This window comes from Pelodiscus sinensis, chromosome 13, assembly GCF_052426305.1.
Source record: "Pelodiscus sinensis isolate ZL-2025 chromosome 13, ASM5242630v1, whole genome shotgun sequence".
NCBI lineage: Eukaryota > Metazoa > Chordata > Testudines > Trionychidae > Pelodiscus > Pelodiscus sinensis.
The window spans coordinates 34,184,307-34,203,584 of NC_143064.1; the positions used below are offsets into that span (position 1 = coordinate 34,184,307).

The 19,278-nt window shown below is 40.6% G+C and overlaps 1 protein-coding gene across 1 annotated transcript in view; it reads left to right on the plus strand.

Annotated features, from left to right (window-relative positions):
* LOC102456352 (connector enhancer of kinase suppressor of ras 2-like) overlaps positions 1–19,278 on the plus strand; it is a 104,351-nt gene that overhangs the window by 40,945 nt on the left and 44,128 nt on the right. The window contains exon 6 of the mRNA XM_075941202.2: positions 12,330–12,401. Within this exon, the coding sequence (XP_075797317.2) occupies positions 12,330–12,401 (72 nt within the window). The remainder of the gene's footprint in view (positions 1–12,329; positions 12,402–19,278) is intronic.

Consider the following 19,278-nt stretch of genomic DNA (forward strand, 5'->3'; position numbering starts at 1 on the left):
TTGTCAATTCTGGACTTATGATGTAATGGTAAATGCATAAGGCTGCCTGCTTCCCTCAAAATCAATAAGACCATTGCCTTCAATGGTGGTAGAAGTAAGCTGTAAATATTTAACATTTAATTTTAAACATAGTATGTTGCTAATATATTAGCCATTTACTTTGTCCAGTATGTATCATTCATATATTCATGTTTCTTTTCCAAATATAAGCACATTAGATTTGTTTTGCACATTTTGCACCCAGTTTAATAAAAAAAATATTTCTATGTTCACAAACAACATGGAGTTTGCCATTGGGTATAGTCAGGTTAGTATCAGCAGTTACTCAATTACAGGTTGAACCTCTCTAATCCAGAGTCTGCCATCCAAAAGCATCTGTCATCTGGAGTGATTTTGGTTAGCCAGATGTCCACTTTTCATGGCTGTGGCCAAGTTTCCCACAGTCCCATAAAGTTTGCTTATAGCCACCAGTCCTGGCTCTCATTGTTCTCTGCTGTTATTTTGCTCTCATTTACCCCTAAATGTCCTCTAACAGTCTAGTAAGCAGTGGAAGTGTTGGTAATTCTGCTAGACAATATTGACCTCCCCGGTCCAGAAAATTCTCTCATTTGGAACTGGTCAGGTCCTGAGGATTTCAGACTAGAAAGGTTCAATCTGTATAAGTTTCTAAATATTCCTTAAAAATCTAAATATTCTGCTACGTCATGGTAAGTACTACTGCTACTTTGCTACTTTGATAAAACTATTTGAAAGAGCTGGGATTAGTGGGGATCCATCTGTAAAGAATGACTATTGATTAGAATAATGCTAAAACATTATAGGTCTTAATCTTATATTCCCTGTGCACCCAACAGCCCGTTCAAGTCAATATGCATTTTGAGTACACAAAAATTGCATGTTTGGGCAATTGTTATTTATTTATTTATTTTTGTAATGGGAGTTCATTGACAGACTATTCTTGACATCTCAAAATGAAACAGTACAGTAAAAATGCTATTTCAAATTCACCTGTATAAGTAAAAATATACACCTTTGATGCCACACCAATGGCTTTTAATACCAAGAGAGTTTTAACATGATACTACCAGATACTGACTTCTGGCGCTGCACTAACCTGAAGCCGCAGAATGAAAAATACCCTTCTGAATTATTCAACCCCTGCTCTGAACACAGTTAACTTCCTGGTGTGCTTCTCTACGGTGCTCGCTACTAGGGTATCTGAGTCAGGCCTAGATTAAGACATGCTGAGGGCCTAAACTATTTCAAGTTTAAGAGGCCCAATTGTATGACCAAAAATTGATATTATTCTAACAGAAAGGACAATGAAAATAGAAATTATAAAGTTTTATATTTGTATATATGCTGGTAGATAGGTGAGGATGCAACTAAAAACTAGTATTTTTTTTAAAAAAATTAGGTGCTTCATAATTATAGCTAAAAAACTATAGCTTATTTAGCTTGTGCATAAATCTGGCATTGATCTGAGTGCTTCACAAACCTGAAGAAGAGCTCTGTGTAAGAACATAAGAACAGCCATACTGTGTCAGACTAAAGGTCCATATAGCCCTGTATCCTGTCTTCCAGTAGTGGCCAGTGTCAGATGCCCCAGAGGGAATGAACAGAACAGAACTGAACTGATCCATTTCCTGTTGCCCATTCCCAGCTTCTGTCAAACAGAGGCTAGGGACACCATTCCTTCTCATCCTGTTTAATAGCCATTGATGGATCTATCCTCCATGAATTTATCTAGCTCTTTTTTGACCCTTGTTATAGTCTTGGACTTCATCATCTCCTCTGGCAACATCCTCTGGTTCGACAAATTAACTGGAAACTCAAAAGCTTTTCTCATAACAACAATACTTGGTCCAATACAAGATATTACCTCTTCCGGTAATGCAAACATTAATTTTTCTCCATATCATCCCTGTGAAGTGGTGGCTTTATCCTCATTTTAATGAACCATTGATTGTAGATTTTGGTGCACCACTATATATATATACATATATATAAACAAATCCATTTGGTATCAGGACTCCATAGAGAGGCGCACAAGTCCCATCTATCTGGCCAAAGGTGTATAGGAATTCTGGTAGTCATTTGGCATGGAAGAAAGTGAAAAGTGTAACCAATGATTAATAAATCACACACTAGCAGTAGATGGTAAGCCCCCTGCCACTAAAAATATTAAATTAAAAACTGAAGCAGCCAACAGAAGGATCACAGGCCACGTATAATTTCTTACCAGTAAAAAGGGCAACCAAAAAGCCATTGCACTGGAACTTTATTTTTAACATACATATAATTTGTTAATGTCCGCCATCTAGTGGACACCATAAGAACATTCCATTCATTTCAAGGGGTTGCTTGTAATTTACTGTTTACATTTGCTAAACAGAATTTTTCCTGTTAATTCAATACACTGCAAATATTTATAATGATTACAATATCAACAGAATGTATCCTTTTTGCTTATTTGCTTTAACTTTTCCATCATTTCCCCAACTGGTACAGATAGGACCTCTCTGGTCCAGGACACTCTGGTCCGGCAACCTCTATGGTCTGACAGGACCATGGAGTTTGCTGGACCAGAGGAGGAGCGAGGGCCAGCCAGGAGTTCGGTGGCCAGTGACAGGGTTGGGAAGTGCGGACAGTGGCCAGGGCCATTGTGAGCGGCCAGCGATTGGGGCCAGGAGCAGTGGCAGTGGGACTGGGGAATGGTGTCCGTAGCCTCTGTTGGTCAGAGACTGGAAATGGATGACAGAAAGGGATCATATGATGATTACCTGTTCTGTTCACTCCCTCGGGGGCGTCTGGCATTGGTCACTGTTGGAAGGCAGGATGCTGGGCTAGATGGACTTTTGGTCTGACCCAGTATGGTCATTCTTATGTTCTTCTTTTAAAAGATGTATATCTATGTATACTATATTGGCTCAGTCTTACAATGTGCTCAATGTTCACAATTCCCATTCAGCCCAATTATAACCTAATGAGAGTTATGCAGGCGTTATTCCATTTAAATCAATGGAGTTCAAGCAGCAAAGAGTATGGAGACAGGCTGTTCTCAGTAGTGGCAGATGACAGAATGAGGAGCAATGGTCTCAAGTGGCAATTGGGAAGGTCTAGGTTGGATATTAGGAAAAACTATTTCACCAGGAGGGTGGTGAAGTACTGGAATGTGTTACCTAGGGAGGTGGTGGAATCTCCATCCCTAGAGGTTTTTAAGCCTCGGCTTGAAAAAGCCTTGGCTGGGTTGATTTAGTTGGGATTGCCTTTGCTTTGGGCAGCGGGCTGGGCTAGATGACCTGAGGTCTCTTCCACACCTAACGTCCTATGAAAGTAATAGTAAACAGTAGTAATTGTTGCTTGGCTTTTTATCCTATTTATTAAAGGAACTTTTTCTAGATACACTACAGTACACATGATGAGCCACAGTACAAGTTCAACAATGAGTACATGCAGTGCTTTTTTTGTGATGGTACCATCACCCTTTTTTTTCTCCAGCACAACCCCTAGCCGGCCTTGGGAGCACTCGCAACATGCCAGATGGAAACCTGCTCTGGACACATGGCAATTAAAGAGGCCACGACTGCATTTTGTCCCTGAGCTTTCGCCCCTTCCTCCTTCCCCTTCCCCCCGTCCTTCCCCCAGTGCTTTTTTTTATTTTTCCCTAGTATCGACACCTTTTTTTTTTTACAAGAAAAGCACTGAGTACATGTATTTGCCAATAAGATAACACCACATAAATATAGCTGCAGCAAAATGTACACGTGTGCAAACAACTTCCACACTGATACTGGGAAAATGTTAAAAAGAGGCTAAATATATCTAGAACCATCAACATTTGTCATAAATGGTATTACTGCATCTTCCCCTCCCTGTTGTCAATTAAATAACATTGGAGATATTTGAAGATGACAAATATGGTATCTAATTACAGGTTGAACCTCTCTAGTCCAGCACCTAGTCAGGACCTGACCAGTTCCAAACCAGAGAATTTTCCAGACCATGGGAGGTCAATATTGTCGAGCAGCATTACCAATGATTCCATTACTTACTGGGCTGTTAGAGGACATTTAGGAGTAAATTAAGCTAAATAACAGCACAGAACACTGAGAATCAGGACTGAAGGCTATAAAAAATCTTTATGGGACCCCAGGAAACTTAGCCACACCCATGAAAAGTAGACATATGGCTAACTAAAATCATTCTGGATAACAGATATTTCTGGACTAGAAAGTTCTGGACTATAGAGGTTCAAACTGTATATTATAAAATCAGATTATGAATAGGACAGAAGGGAAGGAGATTTCCTCTTTGTTAAAGTATATTCAGATTACCTTGCTTTTGTTAACATTTGTAGTCAGTTAATAGTACAAAATACATTCATGCTAATGGGCCAAGTTATTCTTTGGTGTAACTTGGTTTATTTCAATGATAAAATGAATTCATCCCCTTGGGGGTTTTGTTTGTTTCAAACGTCTCACCATATATGCTGTACTACTGGATTTTTTAATGTATAGAACACAGCTAAGCTTGATTAATTTCACATGCCTTTTCCTGCACATTAGGTGGCAATGCTCTGACTATGCTTGGCACATGGACAGTGTTTGCTTCAGAGGCTGCATGCCTACACTGAAGAGGTTTTTTGGAAAAATGGTCATTTTTCTGAAAAACTTCACTTATGTCGACACTGCAATCGCATTCTTTCAAAAAAAATGAAAGAATAGAGGGGGTTTTCCACCATTGGTAATCCTCATTCTATGAGGAAGAAGCCTTTTTCTGAAAGAGCTCTTTCAGAGAAAAGGTGTGTGTGGATGGGGAAGATGGAGTTCTTTCGAAAGAAGAGGAAAGAGGAAAAAGCACAGGTGCTCTGGTGGCCCCCCTCCATAGTAATCACAGTTTACATGTGAGATAGCATCTATTCATTATGGACACTATCTTTCAAAAAAGCAAATCACTTTTTTGATGTGCTTTTGCTGTGTAGACACTCTCTTTCGGAAGAAGTTTTTTTGGAAGATCTCTTTTGGAAAAGCTTCTTCCGAAAAAAGCCTGCAGTCTAGACATAGCCTCACTGTGACTTTCTACACTGCCTCTTCCTTTTTCTAGAAACAAGGGTCACATCCTATTGAGCCATACTCATCATAGGCTAGTCCATAGTTTGGAGTGAAAAACCCTCTGTAGTCCTGGTCTCCCCTTTCAGGAGCAGACTCTTTAGTAGCATCAGGAGGGCTGGGGAGGGGGGGGGGTGACCCTGGCCTGCCTACAACTCCAGATTCTGGCCCAAGAACCCCTAAAGCAGCAGTAACAGAAAAGGTTTCTTTTACTCCCAGTCTGACAGCTTCTTCACTGGGCTGCTTCCTCAAACAATTCCTCCCAGTACCTTTCCTCTGGTTCCCAAGCAAATCAATCCTGCTCTTTCATGACACTCTGCCTTGCTCATAGTCCTCAGCTCACACACACTGCACCTTCTCACTCTCAGATGTTGGGCTACTGCCCTCCCGAGGCCTTATGAACAAGCCCCAGCAAGCCTTAATAGGCTGCTAGTGCTCTGATTAGCCTGCTGCTTCAAGAATACTGAACTACTAGCCCACTTCAAGAGATTTAACTTCTGTGCCAGGAAAGATAATGTAGCAGTTAATTAAGGAAATCATCTACAAATATCTGGAAGATAATAAGGTGATAGGTAACAGCCAACATGGACTTTTTTTGATAGGATCCTCCTTGTGGATAGGGGGAAGAAGTGGGCACGGTAAACCTAGTAAAGCATTTGATGTGATATTACACGACCTTCTTATCAATAAATTAGGGAACTGCAATCTAGATGAGGCTACTATAAGGTGGGTGCATAACTGGCTGGATAACAGTTGTTAGAATGTAGTTATTAATGGTTCACAGTCATGCTGGAAGGGTATAACAAGTGGAGCTCCTTAGGGGTCAGTTTTGGGACTGCTTTTCTTCAATAACTTCATCAATGATTTAGATAATGGCATAGAGAGTACACTTATAAAGTTTGCAGACGATATTAAGCTGGAAGGGGTTGCAAGTACTTTGGAGGATAGAGTCATAATCAGAAATGATCTGGACAAACAGGAGAAATGGTCCGAGGTTAATAGGATAGCATTTAATAAGGACAAATACAAAGTACTCAACTTAGAAAGGAACAATCCATTTTACGCGCGCTGTTGCAAAAACAGTGAACATGATTCTGGGATGCATTAGCCAGAGTGTTGTGGGCAAGACACGAGAAGTCATTCTTTTGCTGTACTCTGCACTGATTAGGCCCCAACTGGAGTATTGTGTCCAGTTCTGGGCATCACATTTGAAGAAAGGTGTGGAGAAATTGGAGAGGGTCCAGAGAAGAGCAACAAAAATTATTAAAAGTTTAGAAAACATGAGCTATGAGGGGAGACTAAAAGAACTGGGTTTGGTTAGCTTGGAAAAGAGAAAACTGTGAGGGGACATGATAGCAACTTTCAAGTACCTGAAAGGGTGTTACAAGGAGGAGGGAGAAAAATTGTTCTCCTTGACCTCTGATGATAGAACAAGAAGCAATGGGCTTCTATTGCAACAAGGGATGTTTAGATTGGACATTAGGTGTATGTCTAGACTACATGGCTCCATTGACGGAGCCATGTAGATGAGTTTACTAGACATAGGAAAATGAAGCGGTGATTTAAATAATCCACGGTCGATGGAGCCATGTAGTCTAGACATACCTTAGGAAATGCTTCCTGTCCGGGTGGTTAAAGACTGGAATAAATTGCTTAGGGAGGTTGTGGAATCTGCATCTTTGGAGATATTTAAGAGCAAGTTAGATAGACATCTCTCAGAGGTGATCTAGAAGGTGCTTGGTTCTGCTGTGAGGGCAGGGTACTGGATTTGATGACCTCTTGAGGTCCCTTTCAGTTTTAGTATTCTGTTTTTATGGTCCTTCAGACAAGATATAAGACATATTTGTAGTGATGCATGCAAGCAGCTTTCCTGTTCTGTACATAATGTGTCAGTCTGTAACACCGTCAGTCTTGTTTCTTTCACAAGCACCATATAAAGTTGAGTTTCCATTAAAATAGAACTAAGATAATGTTTTTAAAAGAAAATATCAACTTTTTCTGTTTCTAAGCTAGTAGTTGTAGTCTCTGATGCTTCTTTAAGTGATTACTCATGTTCATTCCATGTAGGTGTGCACACGCCGTATTCACAGATCGTCAGAAGATTTTTCCCTCAGCAGTATCCATTGGGCCAGCAGGGAAGCCCTCTGGAGTGGCACCACTGTACCAGCACATATATACCCCTGTTGGCCCTCTCCCCCTCAGTTCCTCCTTATCACCCATGATGGTCATTAGAACATGTCTCGCTTGCTTAGCAAGTGCACCTTAGCAGTTCTCGTTCAGTTTTAGTGTTACTTAGTTGTTGTTAGTAGTAGTTTGTGGTGTAGTTAGGCATTTGAGATTGTGTCCCCATATGCTTCATGCAGAACATGCCCGGGCTCCAAGGCTTCAAGCCCTGTGCCAAGAGCCTGAAGCCAATGACCTGTAGAGACCCCCACAAAGCCTTCCCAAAATGTCTTGAAGAAGCCAACCTTATGGACAATTTCCGGAGTTTCGAGCCCTGTACTAAGGAAGAGAGAGACACTCTTGGCTGAAGATCCTCCTAATGAAGGTGGCTCTCTGCCCAGTGCTGGCCACTGAAGCAGCACCAGCCACCCAGAGCACACCGGCCTTGGTACAGGAGGGTCTGGGACATTCGTACTCATCTCCAGTGCGGTGGTGCCCTGCAGCACAGCACCACTCTCAGCCTCCTGTGCCTCAGAAGAAGCAGAGACCCAGCAGGGGCAGGTTTCTGTCAAGGCATGGCCTGGTCGACCATAACAATGGATCATTGTGAAAAATGGATACCCCAGGTTTCACCAAATGCATGGTGGTGGTAGCTTCTTTTCTCCAGAAGCACAGAGTTCAGGTCTATCCCTTCCTGGATGATTGGCTGATTTGGGGACCCTCTTCCATCCAGGTACTAGAGCATATATCCCTCATCCAGGCAGTCTTCTTAGATCTGGATCTTCCCCTGCATGAGGCCAAATCCATCCTGGTCCTCACCCTGACAATAGAGTTTGAAGGCACCCTGCTGGATTCTACTGTTGCCACTGCCTTTCTGCCCAGAACTTGGTTCCTAGCCATCTAGGAATCCATCCTGTGCCTGCAGGCCTCCTGGATGACCACAGCCAGAAATGGTATGAAATTTTTTGAGTTCATGGCAGAATACACGTACATCCACTCTCCAAAGGTGTGACTAGATCGGATTCACCATCTGGCCTTCCATCTGCTGGACATGGCAGTGACAGTGCCAACAGATGTCCTAACTTCCCTTCATTGATGGCTCCAGGAGAATGTGATCTGTGCCAGGATCCCATCCTGCCAACCTCTACTGTTGCTCCAACTAGTGACAGTTGCATCCGACAGTGGGCCTAAGGACACAAGATATGTGGTCCCAGACTCTCTTCATATAAACGTCAGAGAGTTGAGGGCAATTCTTTTCATGTTAGGCATTCCTTCTCCAGTTGAGGAATGGGGTGTCCTGGTCCTGTCAGACAATATGGCAACAGTGTTTTACATCAACAAACCGGGTGGTGCTCACCTCCTTCCCCTGTGTCAGGAAGCCCTCCTTCTCTGGGAGTTTTGCATAGAACAGGGTATCCACCTGGCGGTTTCATACCTCTCAGGGGATCCAGAACACCCTGGAAGACCAGTTCAGCAGGTCCTTTTTGGGTCATGAATGGTCCCTAAGAGCTAACGTCACCCTTCTCATTTTCCATATGCAGGGTGACGCTATCTTCTTTATGCTATCTTCTTTAACGATAAAGTCTTATGCTATCTTTTTTAAAGATAAAGTCAGGCTTTACCCACACCCGGCTTTCTTGCTCAAGGTGGTGTCCCAGTTCCATGTTTCTCAGGACATTTTTCTGCCTGTGTGCTACCCTAAACCGCATGCTTCCAGTAAGGAACAAGCTCTACACACTCTAGATGTTAGGAGTGCCTTAGATTTTTATTTAGATAGAACAAAGACCTTCTGCAAATCCCCTCCACTCTTAATAGCAATAGCTGACGGGGTGAAAGGCTTCCCTGTTTCAGCCCAGTATCTCATCATGAACCATCTCCTCCATTAAGGCTTGTTATGACCTAGCTGAGATACTAGTCCTGCCTTTGATGGCTCATTCTACTAGGGCCCAGGCCACTTCCACCACTTGTGTTGCTCAGGTGCCTATCCAGGACATCTGTAGGGTAGCCACTTGGTCCTCGGTGCACACCTTTGTTAATTATTATGCCTTAGTGCACCAAACCAGGGATGATGCAGTCCTTGGCAGGGCAGTACTCCATTCTGTAGAAGGTTAAACCTCTGACCCCATCTCCAAGGGTTCTGGAAGTCACTTACATGGAATGGATATGAACAATCACTTGAAGAATTGAAAACTGTTACTTACCTCTCGTAACTGTTGTTTTTTAAACATACCTCATGTCCATTGCAAATCCCATCCACTTTCCCTTCATCGGAGAAGACCAGCAAGAAGGGGTGGATGGCCAGCAGGAGTGTATAGCACCACTCCAAGGGGCTCCCCTGCTGGCCCAATGGGTACTGCTGAGGGAAAAATCTTCTGACGATCTGTGCACATGGAATGACCACCCTGGTACATGGAATGAACATGAGCAATGCATCTTGAAGAACAACAGTTGCGAGAAGTAAGTAACAGTTTCTCTCCAAATGCTTTTTTTGTGTATGGAGAGGCATGCATTTTAAGGGGAATTTATGGAGTAACATATGGTGCAGTATTGTTAAGAAAAACACACTGAAACTTATATAGCTATCCTGAACAAAATGTTGTTTTCAGTTTATTGCATATGAACTCCAAAACAAGATTCACAAGAGTCCTCATTAACTGAATTCAAAATCAGTGCTTTCCATAATGGTGCCATAGGGTACGTCTACACTGCAATACTATTTCAAAATAACTAGCACTATTCCAAAATAACTTAGTCCGCATCCACACAGCAGGCAGTTATTTCAGAAGGGTGTCAAAATACTGTCAAGCTGGAGGACTTCTTACTCCGACTCCTGTAACCCTCATTGTATGAGGAATAAGGGAAGTTGGAGGAAGAGTGCTTTATTTCAAAATAAAGTGCTGTGTAGATGCTCCCTATTTCAAAATAAGCTATGCAATTGACATAGTTCAATTTGCATAACTTATTTCAAGTTAAGCCCCTGCTGTGTAGACATACCCTAAGACGAATTGTTCTCAAATCCCATGTGCAAATACATAACCTACCGGCAAAGTATGTAAACTCAAACATATAGATAACATGCAAAGTACAGTTTTCTCTCTGTAGTCATAGTCTCACCTGGAGAATCTTCACCTTTTGTACACTTCCAGGTTTTTTTTCCAGGGGACAACTCTTCATCTTATTAATTTTACCAGCGAAAACTACAGAGTAAGGTATTTCATTCATGAATAGCAGATATCTGCTCTGACATGACAGCCTTTCAGGAAATGAAGGATTACACATTACAGGATATTATCAGTAGTTCTGCAGTGGCCTGAGATAAATTCTTTAGTAAAAGAACAGAAAAATGTTGGCTGACTGTCTTTCCAGGAGTTAAGGGAATAATGCCACAATAGATGCAAAGATATATACATATTCTGAGCCACAAGCCAGAGGCTGCTTCCAAAACTGAGGTAATGATAAATTATCTATACAATAACCACAACAAGAAAACTCACCTGAGAAAAAGTTGTGCATGAAAGATAACACCTTGACCACAGAGTTGATGCTAGCTCCAAAAATCAAATAAAATTCACACTTGAGGTTACTCCACTGATTTTCTTGAAGTTACACCAAGGATTCATGGACCTGTTGTGACTACAAGAAAAAAAAACCAAAATATACCAAAAGCTAACAAATTACCAATGCCAAAACCACATGAGATTTGGCAGGTTTTAGTTTCACTCTCAGAAGGTGTTTCTGAACTAAGGAATGGGTGGCATCCTGTGAATGAGAGCTCCCTTGTATTTGTTCATTTGTCAGCCAAGCAATTCTATTTCTTATATCCCCAAAGACTAATATGCTACGTCTAGATTGCATCCGTTTTTCATAAAAGGGATGCAAATTAGACGTATCGCAATTGCTAATTAAGCAGGGATTTAAATCTCCCCCACTTCATTAGCATAAAAATGGCTGCTGCTTTTTTTCGGCTTGGAGCTTTGCCGGAAAAAAGCGCCAGTCTAGACGCGAATCTTTCGGAAAATAAAGCCTTTTCCGAAAGATCCCTTATTCCTCTTAAAAAAAGGAATAAGGGATCTTTCGTAAAAGGCTTTATTTTCCGAAAGATACGCGCCTAGACTGGCGCTTTTTTCCAGTAAAGCTGCGAGCCGGAAAAAAGCGGCAGCCATGTTTATGCAAATGAAGCGGGTGGGATTTAAATCCCCGCTTCATTTGCAATTGCGATGTGTCTAATTTGCATCCCTTTTACGGAAAAGCGATGCAGTCTAAACACAGCCATACGGTTGTTACCATCAAGTTCAATGTAAATGAAAAATCCCTGATTAAAAACAGAAGTGAATTGGTAAATTTATTCTGGGTGCTATAGGGTCTTCTTTGCAGTATTGTTGTAGCAACATTGGTCTCGGTATTATACAATATAGGTGAGGTAATGTATTTTATTGAACCAACTTATTTTTGTGAAAGAGACAAACATCCGAGTTTACACAGAGCAATTTTTCAGGTCTGGGAAGGGTACTCAGTGTCACAGATCAATAGAAGGTGGAACAGGCTGTTTAGTTCCACACACAGGACTCATCAGTAGTAGTAATGCATATTGTAGAAGACCATTCACAGTGAGGTGGCCAATTACACCTTTGCAGTCATAGAGGAAAATATGGGTGACTGCTGTGTTACAGATTGTTATAATAAGCCACAAATCCAGTGTCTTTCTCAAGTCCATGGGTTTTAATGTCTACCAGAATTATGAATTTAAGCTCCCGGGTTCAACTTTTGAAAATGTGCAAGTTTTGTTTGAAGATGAGGACTTGAAAGGTCAGTTAAGTAGTGGTCAATTTGAAAAGTTTTCAGCTGTAGACAATATGGTGTTTTGTCATTGAATTCACATTGAAAATTTTAGGTGTATGTGTAGCTCTATAAAGTGCTGAAGAATCTCAGAGCAAGCAAGTATGAGGAGCACTTTTCAACTTCATCATGTACATTTATGAATAAAGGAGAATAACATCTTTATAGCCAAACTATTTGAAGGGAAAACTACATTTTTCTCCTTCATTTGTTTTACAGTGCCTTCAAAGCATGCCACCCCAAAATTAAGAGCTTTTACTTTGCAACCGACTGCCTTGAAGAAATGAATAGGTAAGTTACTTATATTCTTCATAGGAGTACTGTAATAATTTTATTGGGATATGGAATAGCACAATATAAAGAAAATATGCCAGCTTTGTAGCAGGTTAGACTCACTACCACAGTGCCTCCTGCTGGTCATGCTAGGAATTAGCTCAGAGCACAGTGTGCACAGCCTTCTGGTCAGTGTCTTACCTGTCATCACTCTGTTCTCCTGTCTCCAGCCTCTGGATCTTTGTAGAAAAGTACAATGCCAGGAGAAAGAGGGGGGTCAGGTCCACTCACTACTCTAGGTCCTGACCTAAAGACCTTCTAGCGCAGCCTCCTTCTGTCTTCCTTTATTCCTTGGTCCACTTCCCTGTAGCCCTTGTCGTGCTTTATGCAGTATTGCTATGCCATTCTTTAAAAGTAAAAACAAGTTTATAAAAATCCATACAAAAACTGACATTTTTTAATATTGCCTTAACCTTAATGTTGAGGTTGCCCTTACTTTATTAATTTTAAGAAAATTAAAAATTAAAAATTGATTAATAAAAGAAAACCAGGGCAAGGGTTGTTGGAAATTGTGTTATTTATTGTGGCAGAAATATATATAAACATATTTGTAATAATTAAAATATTTTTGAACTTTGCAAGAAATGGTATTCATAACATGATTATACCCCAAACATAATAGTTAATAGTGTGGTACCACATTTAAAAAAAAAGTAAAAAATTGACTTTTGTTGCAACAAAATAAAAATAATAAAAACAAATAGTTATGTGGCTCACAGCATACAACAAAAGACAACATATATGACATATAGGATAACTTACAATTAAAAAACAAAGGGCACCAAAATTACATTTATAACTAAACAAAATAAGACAAACAAAAAAATGTTTAAAAATGGAAAAATAAAAAAAGGATTAAACATTTAAATCAGCAAATTATTACCTTATTTAAAACTTTTAATAAAATTATACAAGTTTCTATTAATATTAGTCAAATGTGTTGTATTAATTTAGTAACTTATGGCATTGTCCATTACTATATATTAAGCTTTATTTTAAAACTCTGTTTTACAGGTGAATTGAAAAGAAATAAGAAATAAAAAAAAATGTTTCAAATTCTAGCCAGTGGTTAGGATTAGAAGCAGAATCTGCATGTTTGTTGCTTAGCAACCTTATCTTCAGGAAAGCTGGGAGTAAATTCCAGCTGTTGCATTCTTGAAGGGTTAAAATAATCAATTTACTAGTTTTATTCAAAGTAAAGTTTTTAACCTATTTTTTTCCTTGTTTTGGTTTAATTCCTTTATATTTTGAAAGTTTCTGTAAAAACTAACTTTTAACAGAGAGAGAGTCAAAGGGAGAAGAGGTGGGGGAAAGGGGAAGGGAGTGAGGAGCAACTTAGGTTAAATGGTCGTTTTTCCGGAAAAAGCTACACTTACGTCGACACTGCAATTGCGTTCTTTCGACAGAAAGTCGAAAGAACGGAGGGATTTTTCCAACAGCGGTAAACCTCTTTCTACGAGGAAGAAGCCTTTTTCCGAAAGACTTCTTTTAGAAAAAGGCATGTGTGGATGGGGAAATTTTAAAAAAAAATTTTTTTTTTAAGAAGAGGCCTCCAGGAAAAAGCACAGGTGCCCTAGTGACCACTCCATCCATGGTAATCACAACTTAAATGCAAGACAGAGTCCAATCAATGTGAAAATTTCCTAAGCCTGTTGCTTTGCAGCAAGGGACGGCACTTCTCGCTTTCGCAGGGTTTCTACAGCCTTTTCCAATCTCTTATTTTCCTTACTTGTTCAAGCAGATCATGTGTTTGGATTGCCTGTTTCCCTGTCAGCAGGGCTTGAGCTTTCCAGTGCTCTGCTGCTTGTGTTGCTTCTTTTACTTCCCTAGTCTGTTCTATTGGGAGGCTACTTGTGTGGCATGCTGTTTAAGCCATCTCATTGCCATAGTCATGAGTTGCAAAATCCTAGGCTTTTTACTACTATAAGTATTTTTCAGTGCTTCAGTTTCTGCCCTGGCTCTACATTTACTGGTCCCTGTCTTCCCACACTCTTTTTTGATCTGATATGGCCCTCCTTTCCTGGCAATACAACAGGTCCATATTTCATAAAAAAATTGTCCTGTGCTCTAAAAGCCACACATTTCAGATCACTTATCAACAAATGTGATTGCTTCTCCCAACAAATTCTATTTTATAATTGTTCTCAATGTCACTTTTATCCTCCCTAATCTTTACAGCTGACACTTAACAATGTTGAACAGCATATTTTGACCAAAACTCTCAAAGGTGAGTTTGCCTTCTGTGTGGGCAAACCTTAATGTATATATACCTGGTGCATGCACAACAGCTGTTATCACATTTTCTGGTGGGTGAGAGGTGCATGTGTAATCCTTGCTTGTTTGCAAATAGTAAGGATTCACATGCCCAGATTGGGTGTAGACACTTAGACATTCACATCTTTGAAAACTAGGGCCATGGACATTACAGATACCGACTCTTCCATTGAAATCCATAGACTGGGATAAGATCAATAATGCTGTATAACTTTACCTGCCTTGAAAGTATGGATGCAATGTTCCCCCTGGTTCTTTTTTGAGTGGCCTCTGCATATTCCCATTCATAGGAGTGTGCCATCTGATGCAACCTAGTTGGTAGAACCTTCTCCCTCTTATCCCTTATATGAAGTTGGTAATACATTTATCAGTTTGCTTAGAAAGGGGTAGACAAGAAGCTAGATTGGCCCAAATAGCTTTCATGGGCTGTTTTTTAAAAGCACCCAAATTAGGCAGAGAACCTATTTTTGAAGGAGTTCCCAAAATATCGAACACAAGATGCTTCCTCCACAGCAGCAAAAAGGTCACTTTAATATTGAAAGTAGACCAGCTTTCACAATTTGAGAGCAGCTTGTGAGGGAGAAAACAGAGGTTATGCCTCCTTTTTTAGAGCCCTATAAATACACGAATATCTGCTTTGGATCCACCAGTATCTGCACCCACATATCTCTGGCTCATTTTTCTGAATACAAACTTTGTGTCTAGAATGTTGCAAATTTGCACATATCTGCTTTATATCCATGGGTATCTGCATCCACATTCAAATAGCCTCAGATCATCTTTGCAGACGTAGATACCAATTCTGTATTTGTGCATGGCTCTGTCCATTTTCATTTGGGGACAAATGTGATTCAGTCTCAATCTTAAACTTTTGATGTTTGTTATCTTCTTTTAATAAATATCACCTATTACAACAGGAGCAAACTGACAAATCTAGAGCTACAGAATCCAGAGGCATCGATATGGTCTCATTCTTACCAATGGGACCGCTCCTTATCAGTCTTTTTGGGGAGATCCCATACATTTCCTAGATGGAAGCACTACAGCCATTGAGTACAAGGCTGCCATTCTTACCAAAACAACCCCTCTTGGAAACATGCCAATGTGATAAGGAAATTCAAATAGTCCATAAACCATGACCTAGGTAATTGGAACCTAAGATGTCTAGGTTGAGCAGACCTGTCCTGATCCTCTTCTGTTGCGGATCCAATCTTGGAGAGGTAACAGAGCTTATAGAAGAAAACATCCAAACCAGAAAATGGATAACTTTGAATTGATAGGTTGCACATTAGGAAAAACTGTTTCACTAGGAGGGTGGTGACGCACTGAAATGGGTTACCTATGGAGGTGGAATCTCCATGCTTACAGGTTTTTAAGGCAAGGCTGAAAAAGCCCTGGCTGGGATGATTTAGTTGAAGTTGGTCCTGCTTTGAGCAGGGGGCTGGACTAGATGATCTCCAGAGGTCTCTTCCAGCTCTAATCATCTGTGAGTCAATGACAGAAAGATTTGCCCGGGTGCATATACACTGCACCGTAGGTCAAAATACGATACACAATTTGAGCTACCAAAATTGCATATCTTATTTGATCTTATTTTGAAATAGCTTATTTTGTAATTTGGCACTGTCTACACAGCATTTATTTCAAAGTGAATCGCTATTCCAAAATATACCTTACTCCTTGTGGAATGAGGTTTACAGGGAAGTCAGAATAGTGAGCCCATTATGTTTTGAAATAATGGGCACGCTCAAAAGATACCTCTGGTATCCTGAAATAGCGCTGCAGTGTAGACATCGCTAGAATGTCCCCTAACCCGCATCTCTAAAGAGGAGTAAAAGATTGAGAAAAGATTCAAAGTTGAGAGACACATTATTGGAACCTCTCTCCTTCCTCCTTGTGACACCCTTTTAGATATTTGAAAACTGCTATCATGTCCCCCCTTAATCTTCTTTTTTCCAAACTAAACAAGCCCAGTTCATGAAGCCTGGCTTCATAGGTCATGTTCTCTAGACCTTTAATCATTCTTGTTGCTCTTCTCTGTACCCTTTCCAATTTCTCCACATCTTTCTTGAAATGTGGCGCCCAGAACTGGACACAGTACTCCAGCTGAGGCCTAACTAGTGCAGAGTAGAACAGCAGAATGACTTCACGAGTTTTGCTTACAACACACCTGTTGATACAACCTAGAATCATATTTGCTTTTTTTGCAACAGCATCACACTGTTGACTCATATTCAACTTGTCGTCCACTATGACCCCTAGATCCCTTTCCGCCATGCTCCTTCCTAGACAGTCGCTTCCCATCTTGTATGTATGGAACTGATTGTTCCTTCCTAAGTGGAGCACTTTGCATTTCTCTTTATTAAACCTCATCCTGTTTACCTCTGACCATTTCTCTAACTTGCTAAGGTCATTTTGAATTATGTCCCTATCCTCCAAAGAAGTTGCAACCCCACCCAGTTTGGTATCATCTGCAAACTTAATAAGCATACTCTCTATCCCAATATCTACATCATTGATGAAGATATTGAACAGTACGGGTCCCAAAACAGACCCTTGCGGAACTCTACTTGTTATCCCTTTCCAGCAGGATTTAGCACCGTTAACAACAGCTCTCTGAATACGGTTATCCAGCCAATTATGCACCCACCTTATCGTGGCCCTATCTAAGTTATATTTGCCTAGTTTATCAATAAGAATATCATGCGAGACCGTATCAAATGCCTTACTAAAGTCTAGGTATATGACATCCACCGCTTCTCCCTTATCCACAAGGCTCGTTATCCTATCAAAGAAAGCTATCAGATAAGTTTGGCATGACTTGTTCTTCACAAACCCATGCTGGCTATTACCTATCACTTTATTACCTTCCAAGTGTTTGCATATGATTTCCTTAATTACCTGCTCCATTATCTTCCCTGGGACAGACGTTAACTGACTGGTCTGTAGTTTCCTGGGTTGTTCTTATTCCCCTTTTTATAGATGGGCACAATATTTGCCCTTTTCCAGTCTTCTGGAATCTCCCCTGTCTGCCATGATTTTTCAAAGATCATAGCTAAAGGCTCAGATACCTCCTCTATCAGCTCCTTGAGTATCCTGGGATGCATTTCATCAGGACCTGGTGACTTGCTGACATCTAACTTTCCTAAGTGATTTTTAACTTGTTCTTTGTGTATCCTATCTTCTAAACTTACCCTCTCTCTGCTTGTATTCACTACGTTAGGCACACCTCCAGACTTCTCGGTGAAGACCGAAACAAAGAAGTCATTGAGCATCTCCGCCATTTCCAAGTTTCCTGTTACTGCTTCTCCCTCCTCACTGAGCAGTGGGCCTACCCTGTCCTTGGTCTTCCTCTTGCTTCTAATGTATTTATAAAAGGTCTTCTTGTTTCCCTTTATGCCTGTAGCTAGTTTGATCTCATTTTGTGCCTTTGCCTTTCTAATCTTGCCCCTGCATTCCCGTGTTGCTTGCCTATATTCATCCTTTGTTATTTGTCCTAGTTTCCATTTTTTATATGACTCCTTTTTTATTTTGAGATCATGCAAAAATGATCTCCTTGTTAAGCCAAGCTGGTCTTTTGCCATATTTTCTATCTTTCCTACACAGCGGAATTGTTTGCTTTTGGGCCCTTAACAACGTCCCTTTGAAATACTTCCAACTCTCCTCAGTTGTTTTTCCCTTCAGTCTTGCTTCCCATGGGACCTTACCTACAAGTTCTCTGAGCTTATCAAAATCTGCCTTCCTGAAATCCATTACCTCAATTGTGCTGGTCTCCCTTCTACCTTTCCTTAAGATCATGTCCAAGAGTGGGGTTGCTTCATGGACCCAATCCTGATGTCTGTCATGGAGAGGATCCTTTGACAGAATTCTGCATCAAAAAATTAAAAATGCTGTGCTGAAAATTAAAAATTCTACACACAGTATTTTCAAATCCTACAGAACTCTACATATTTTTATCAAAATAACAATATAATCATACCAGTTTCAATTATTTTTGTCATTTATTTCAATAAACCTGTCAGCAAGTATATCAGTAACAATACAGACAAAAAAAAAAGATCCAGGAAATGGCTTTTTGACAAATAGATTCATTATAGGCATGTTAATACAGGACTCTGAGTAATAATTCACTTAAACTACAAAACAGAATCGTATTTCCCACACCTCTCAGAAGCAGTTCAAAGCCTGCATACCAGAGGAGCTGAGGGAGAGGGAAATAATTGCTGGGAAGGAGCCGTGGTGTGAACTTGGAGGGTTGTTGGGTATATGTAGGAAAAGTGTGGTGCAGCTTTGGGAGCGGAGGATTATTAGGAAGCTCCCTCCATGCAGAACCTGGCTGATTCCTAGCTTTTCCCATTCAGTCAGGTACATCTGCCCCTTCCACATATTTCCTTGCACCCCTGTCCACATATTCTTCCACCCCCATTCATACACTCTCTCTCTCCCCATGTCCCATGTAACCCTGCATCCCCTCCTGCTGTTCCCATGTGTCTCTATGCTCCCACTCCCATTCAACTCCTACTCCAATCTGTTTTTTCCCCACTAGCCCTTATGAGCCCCA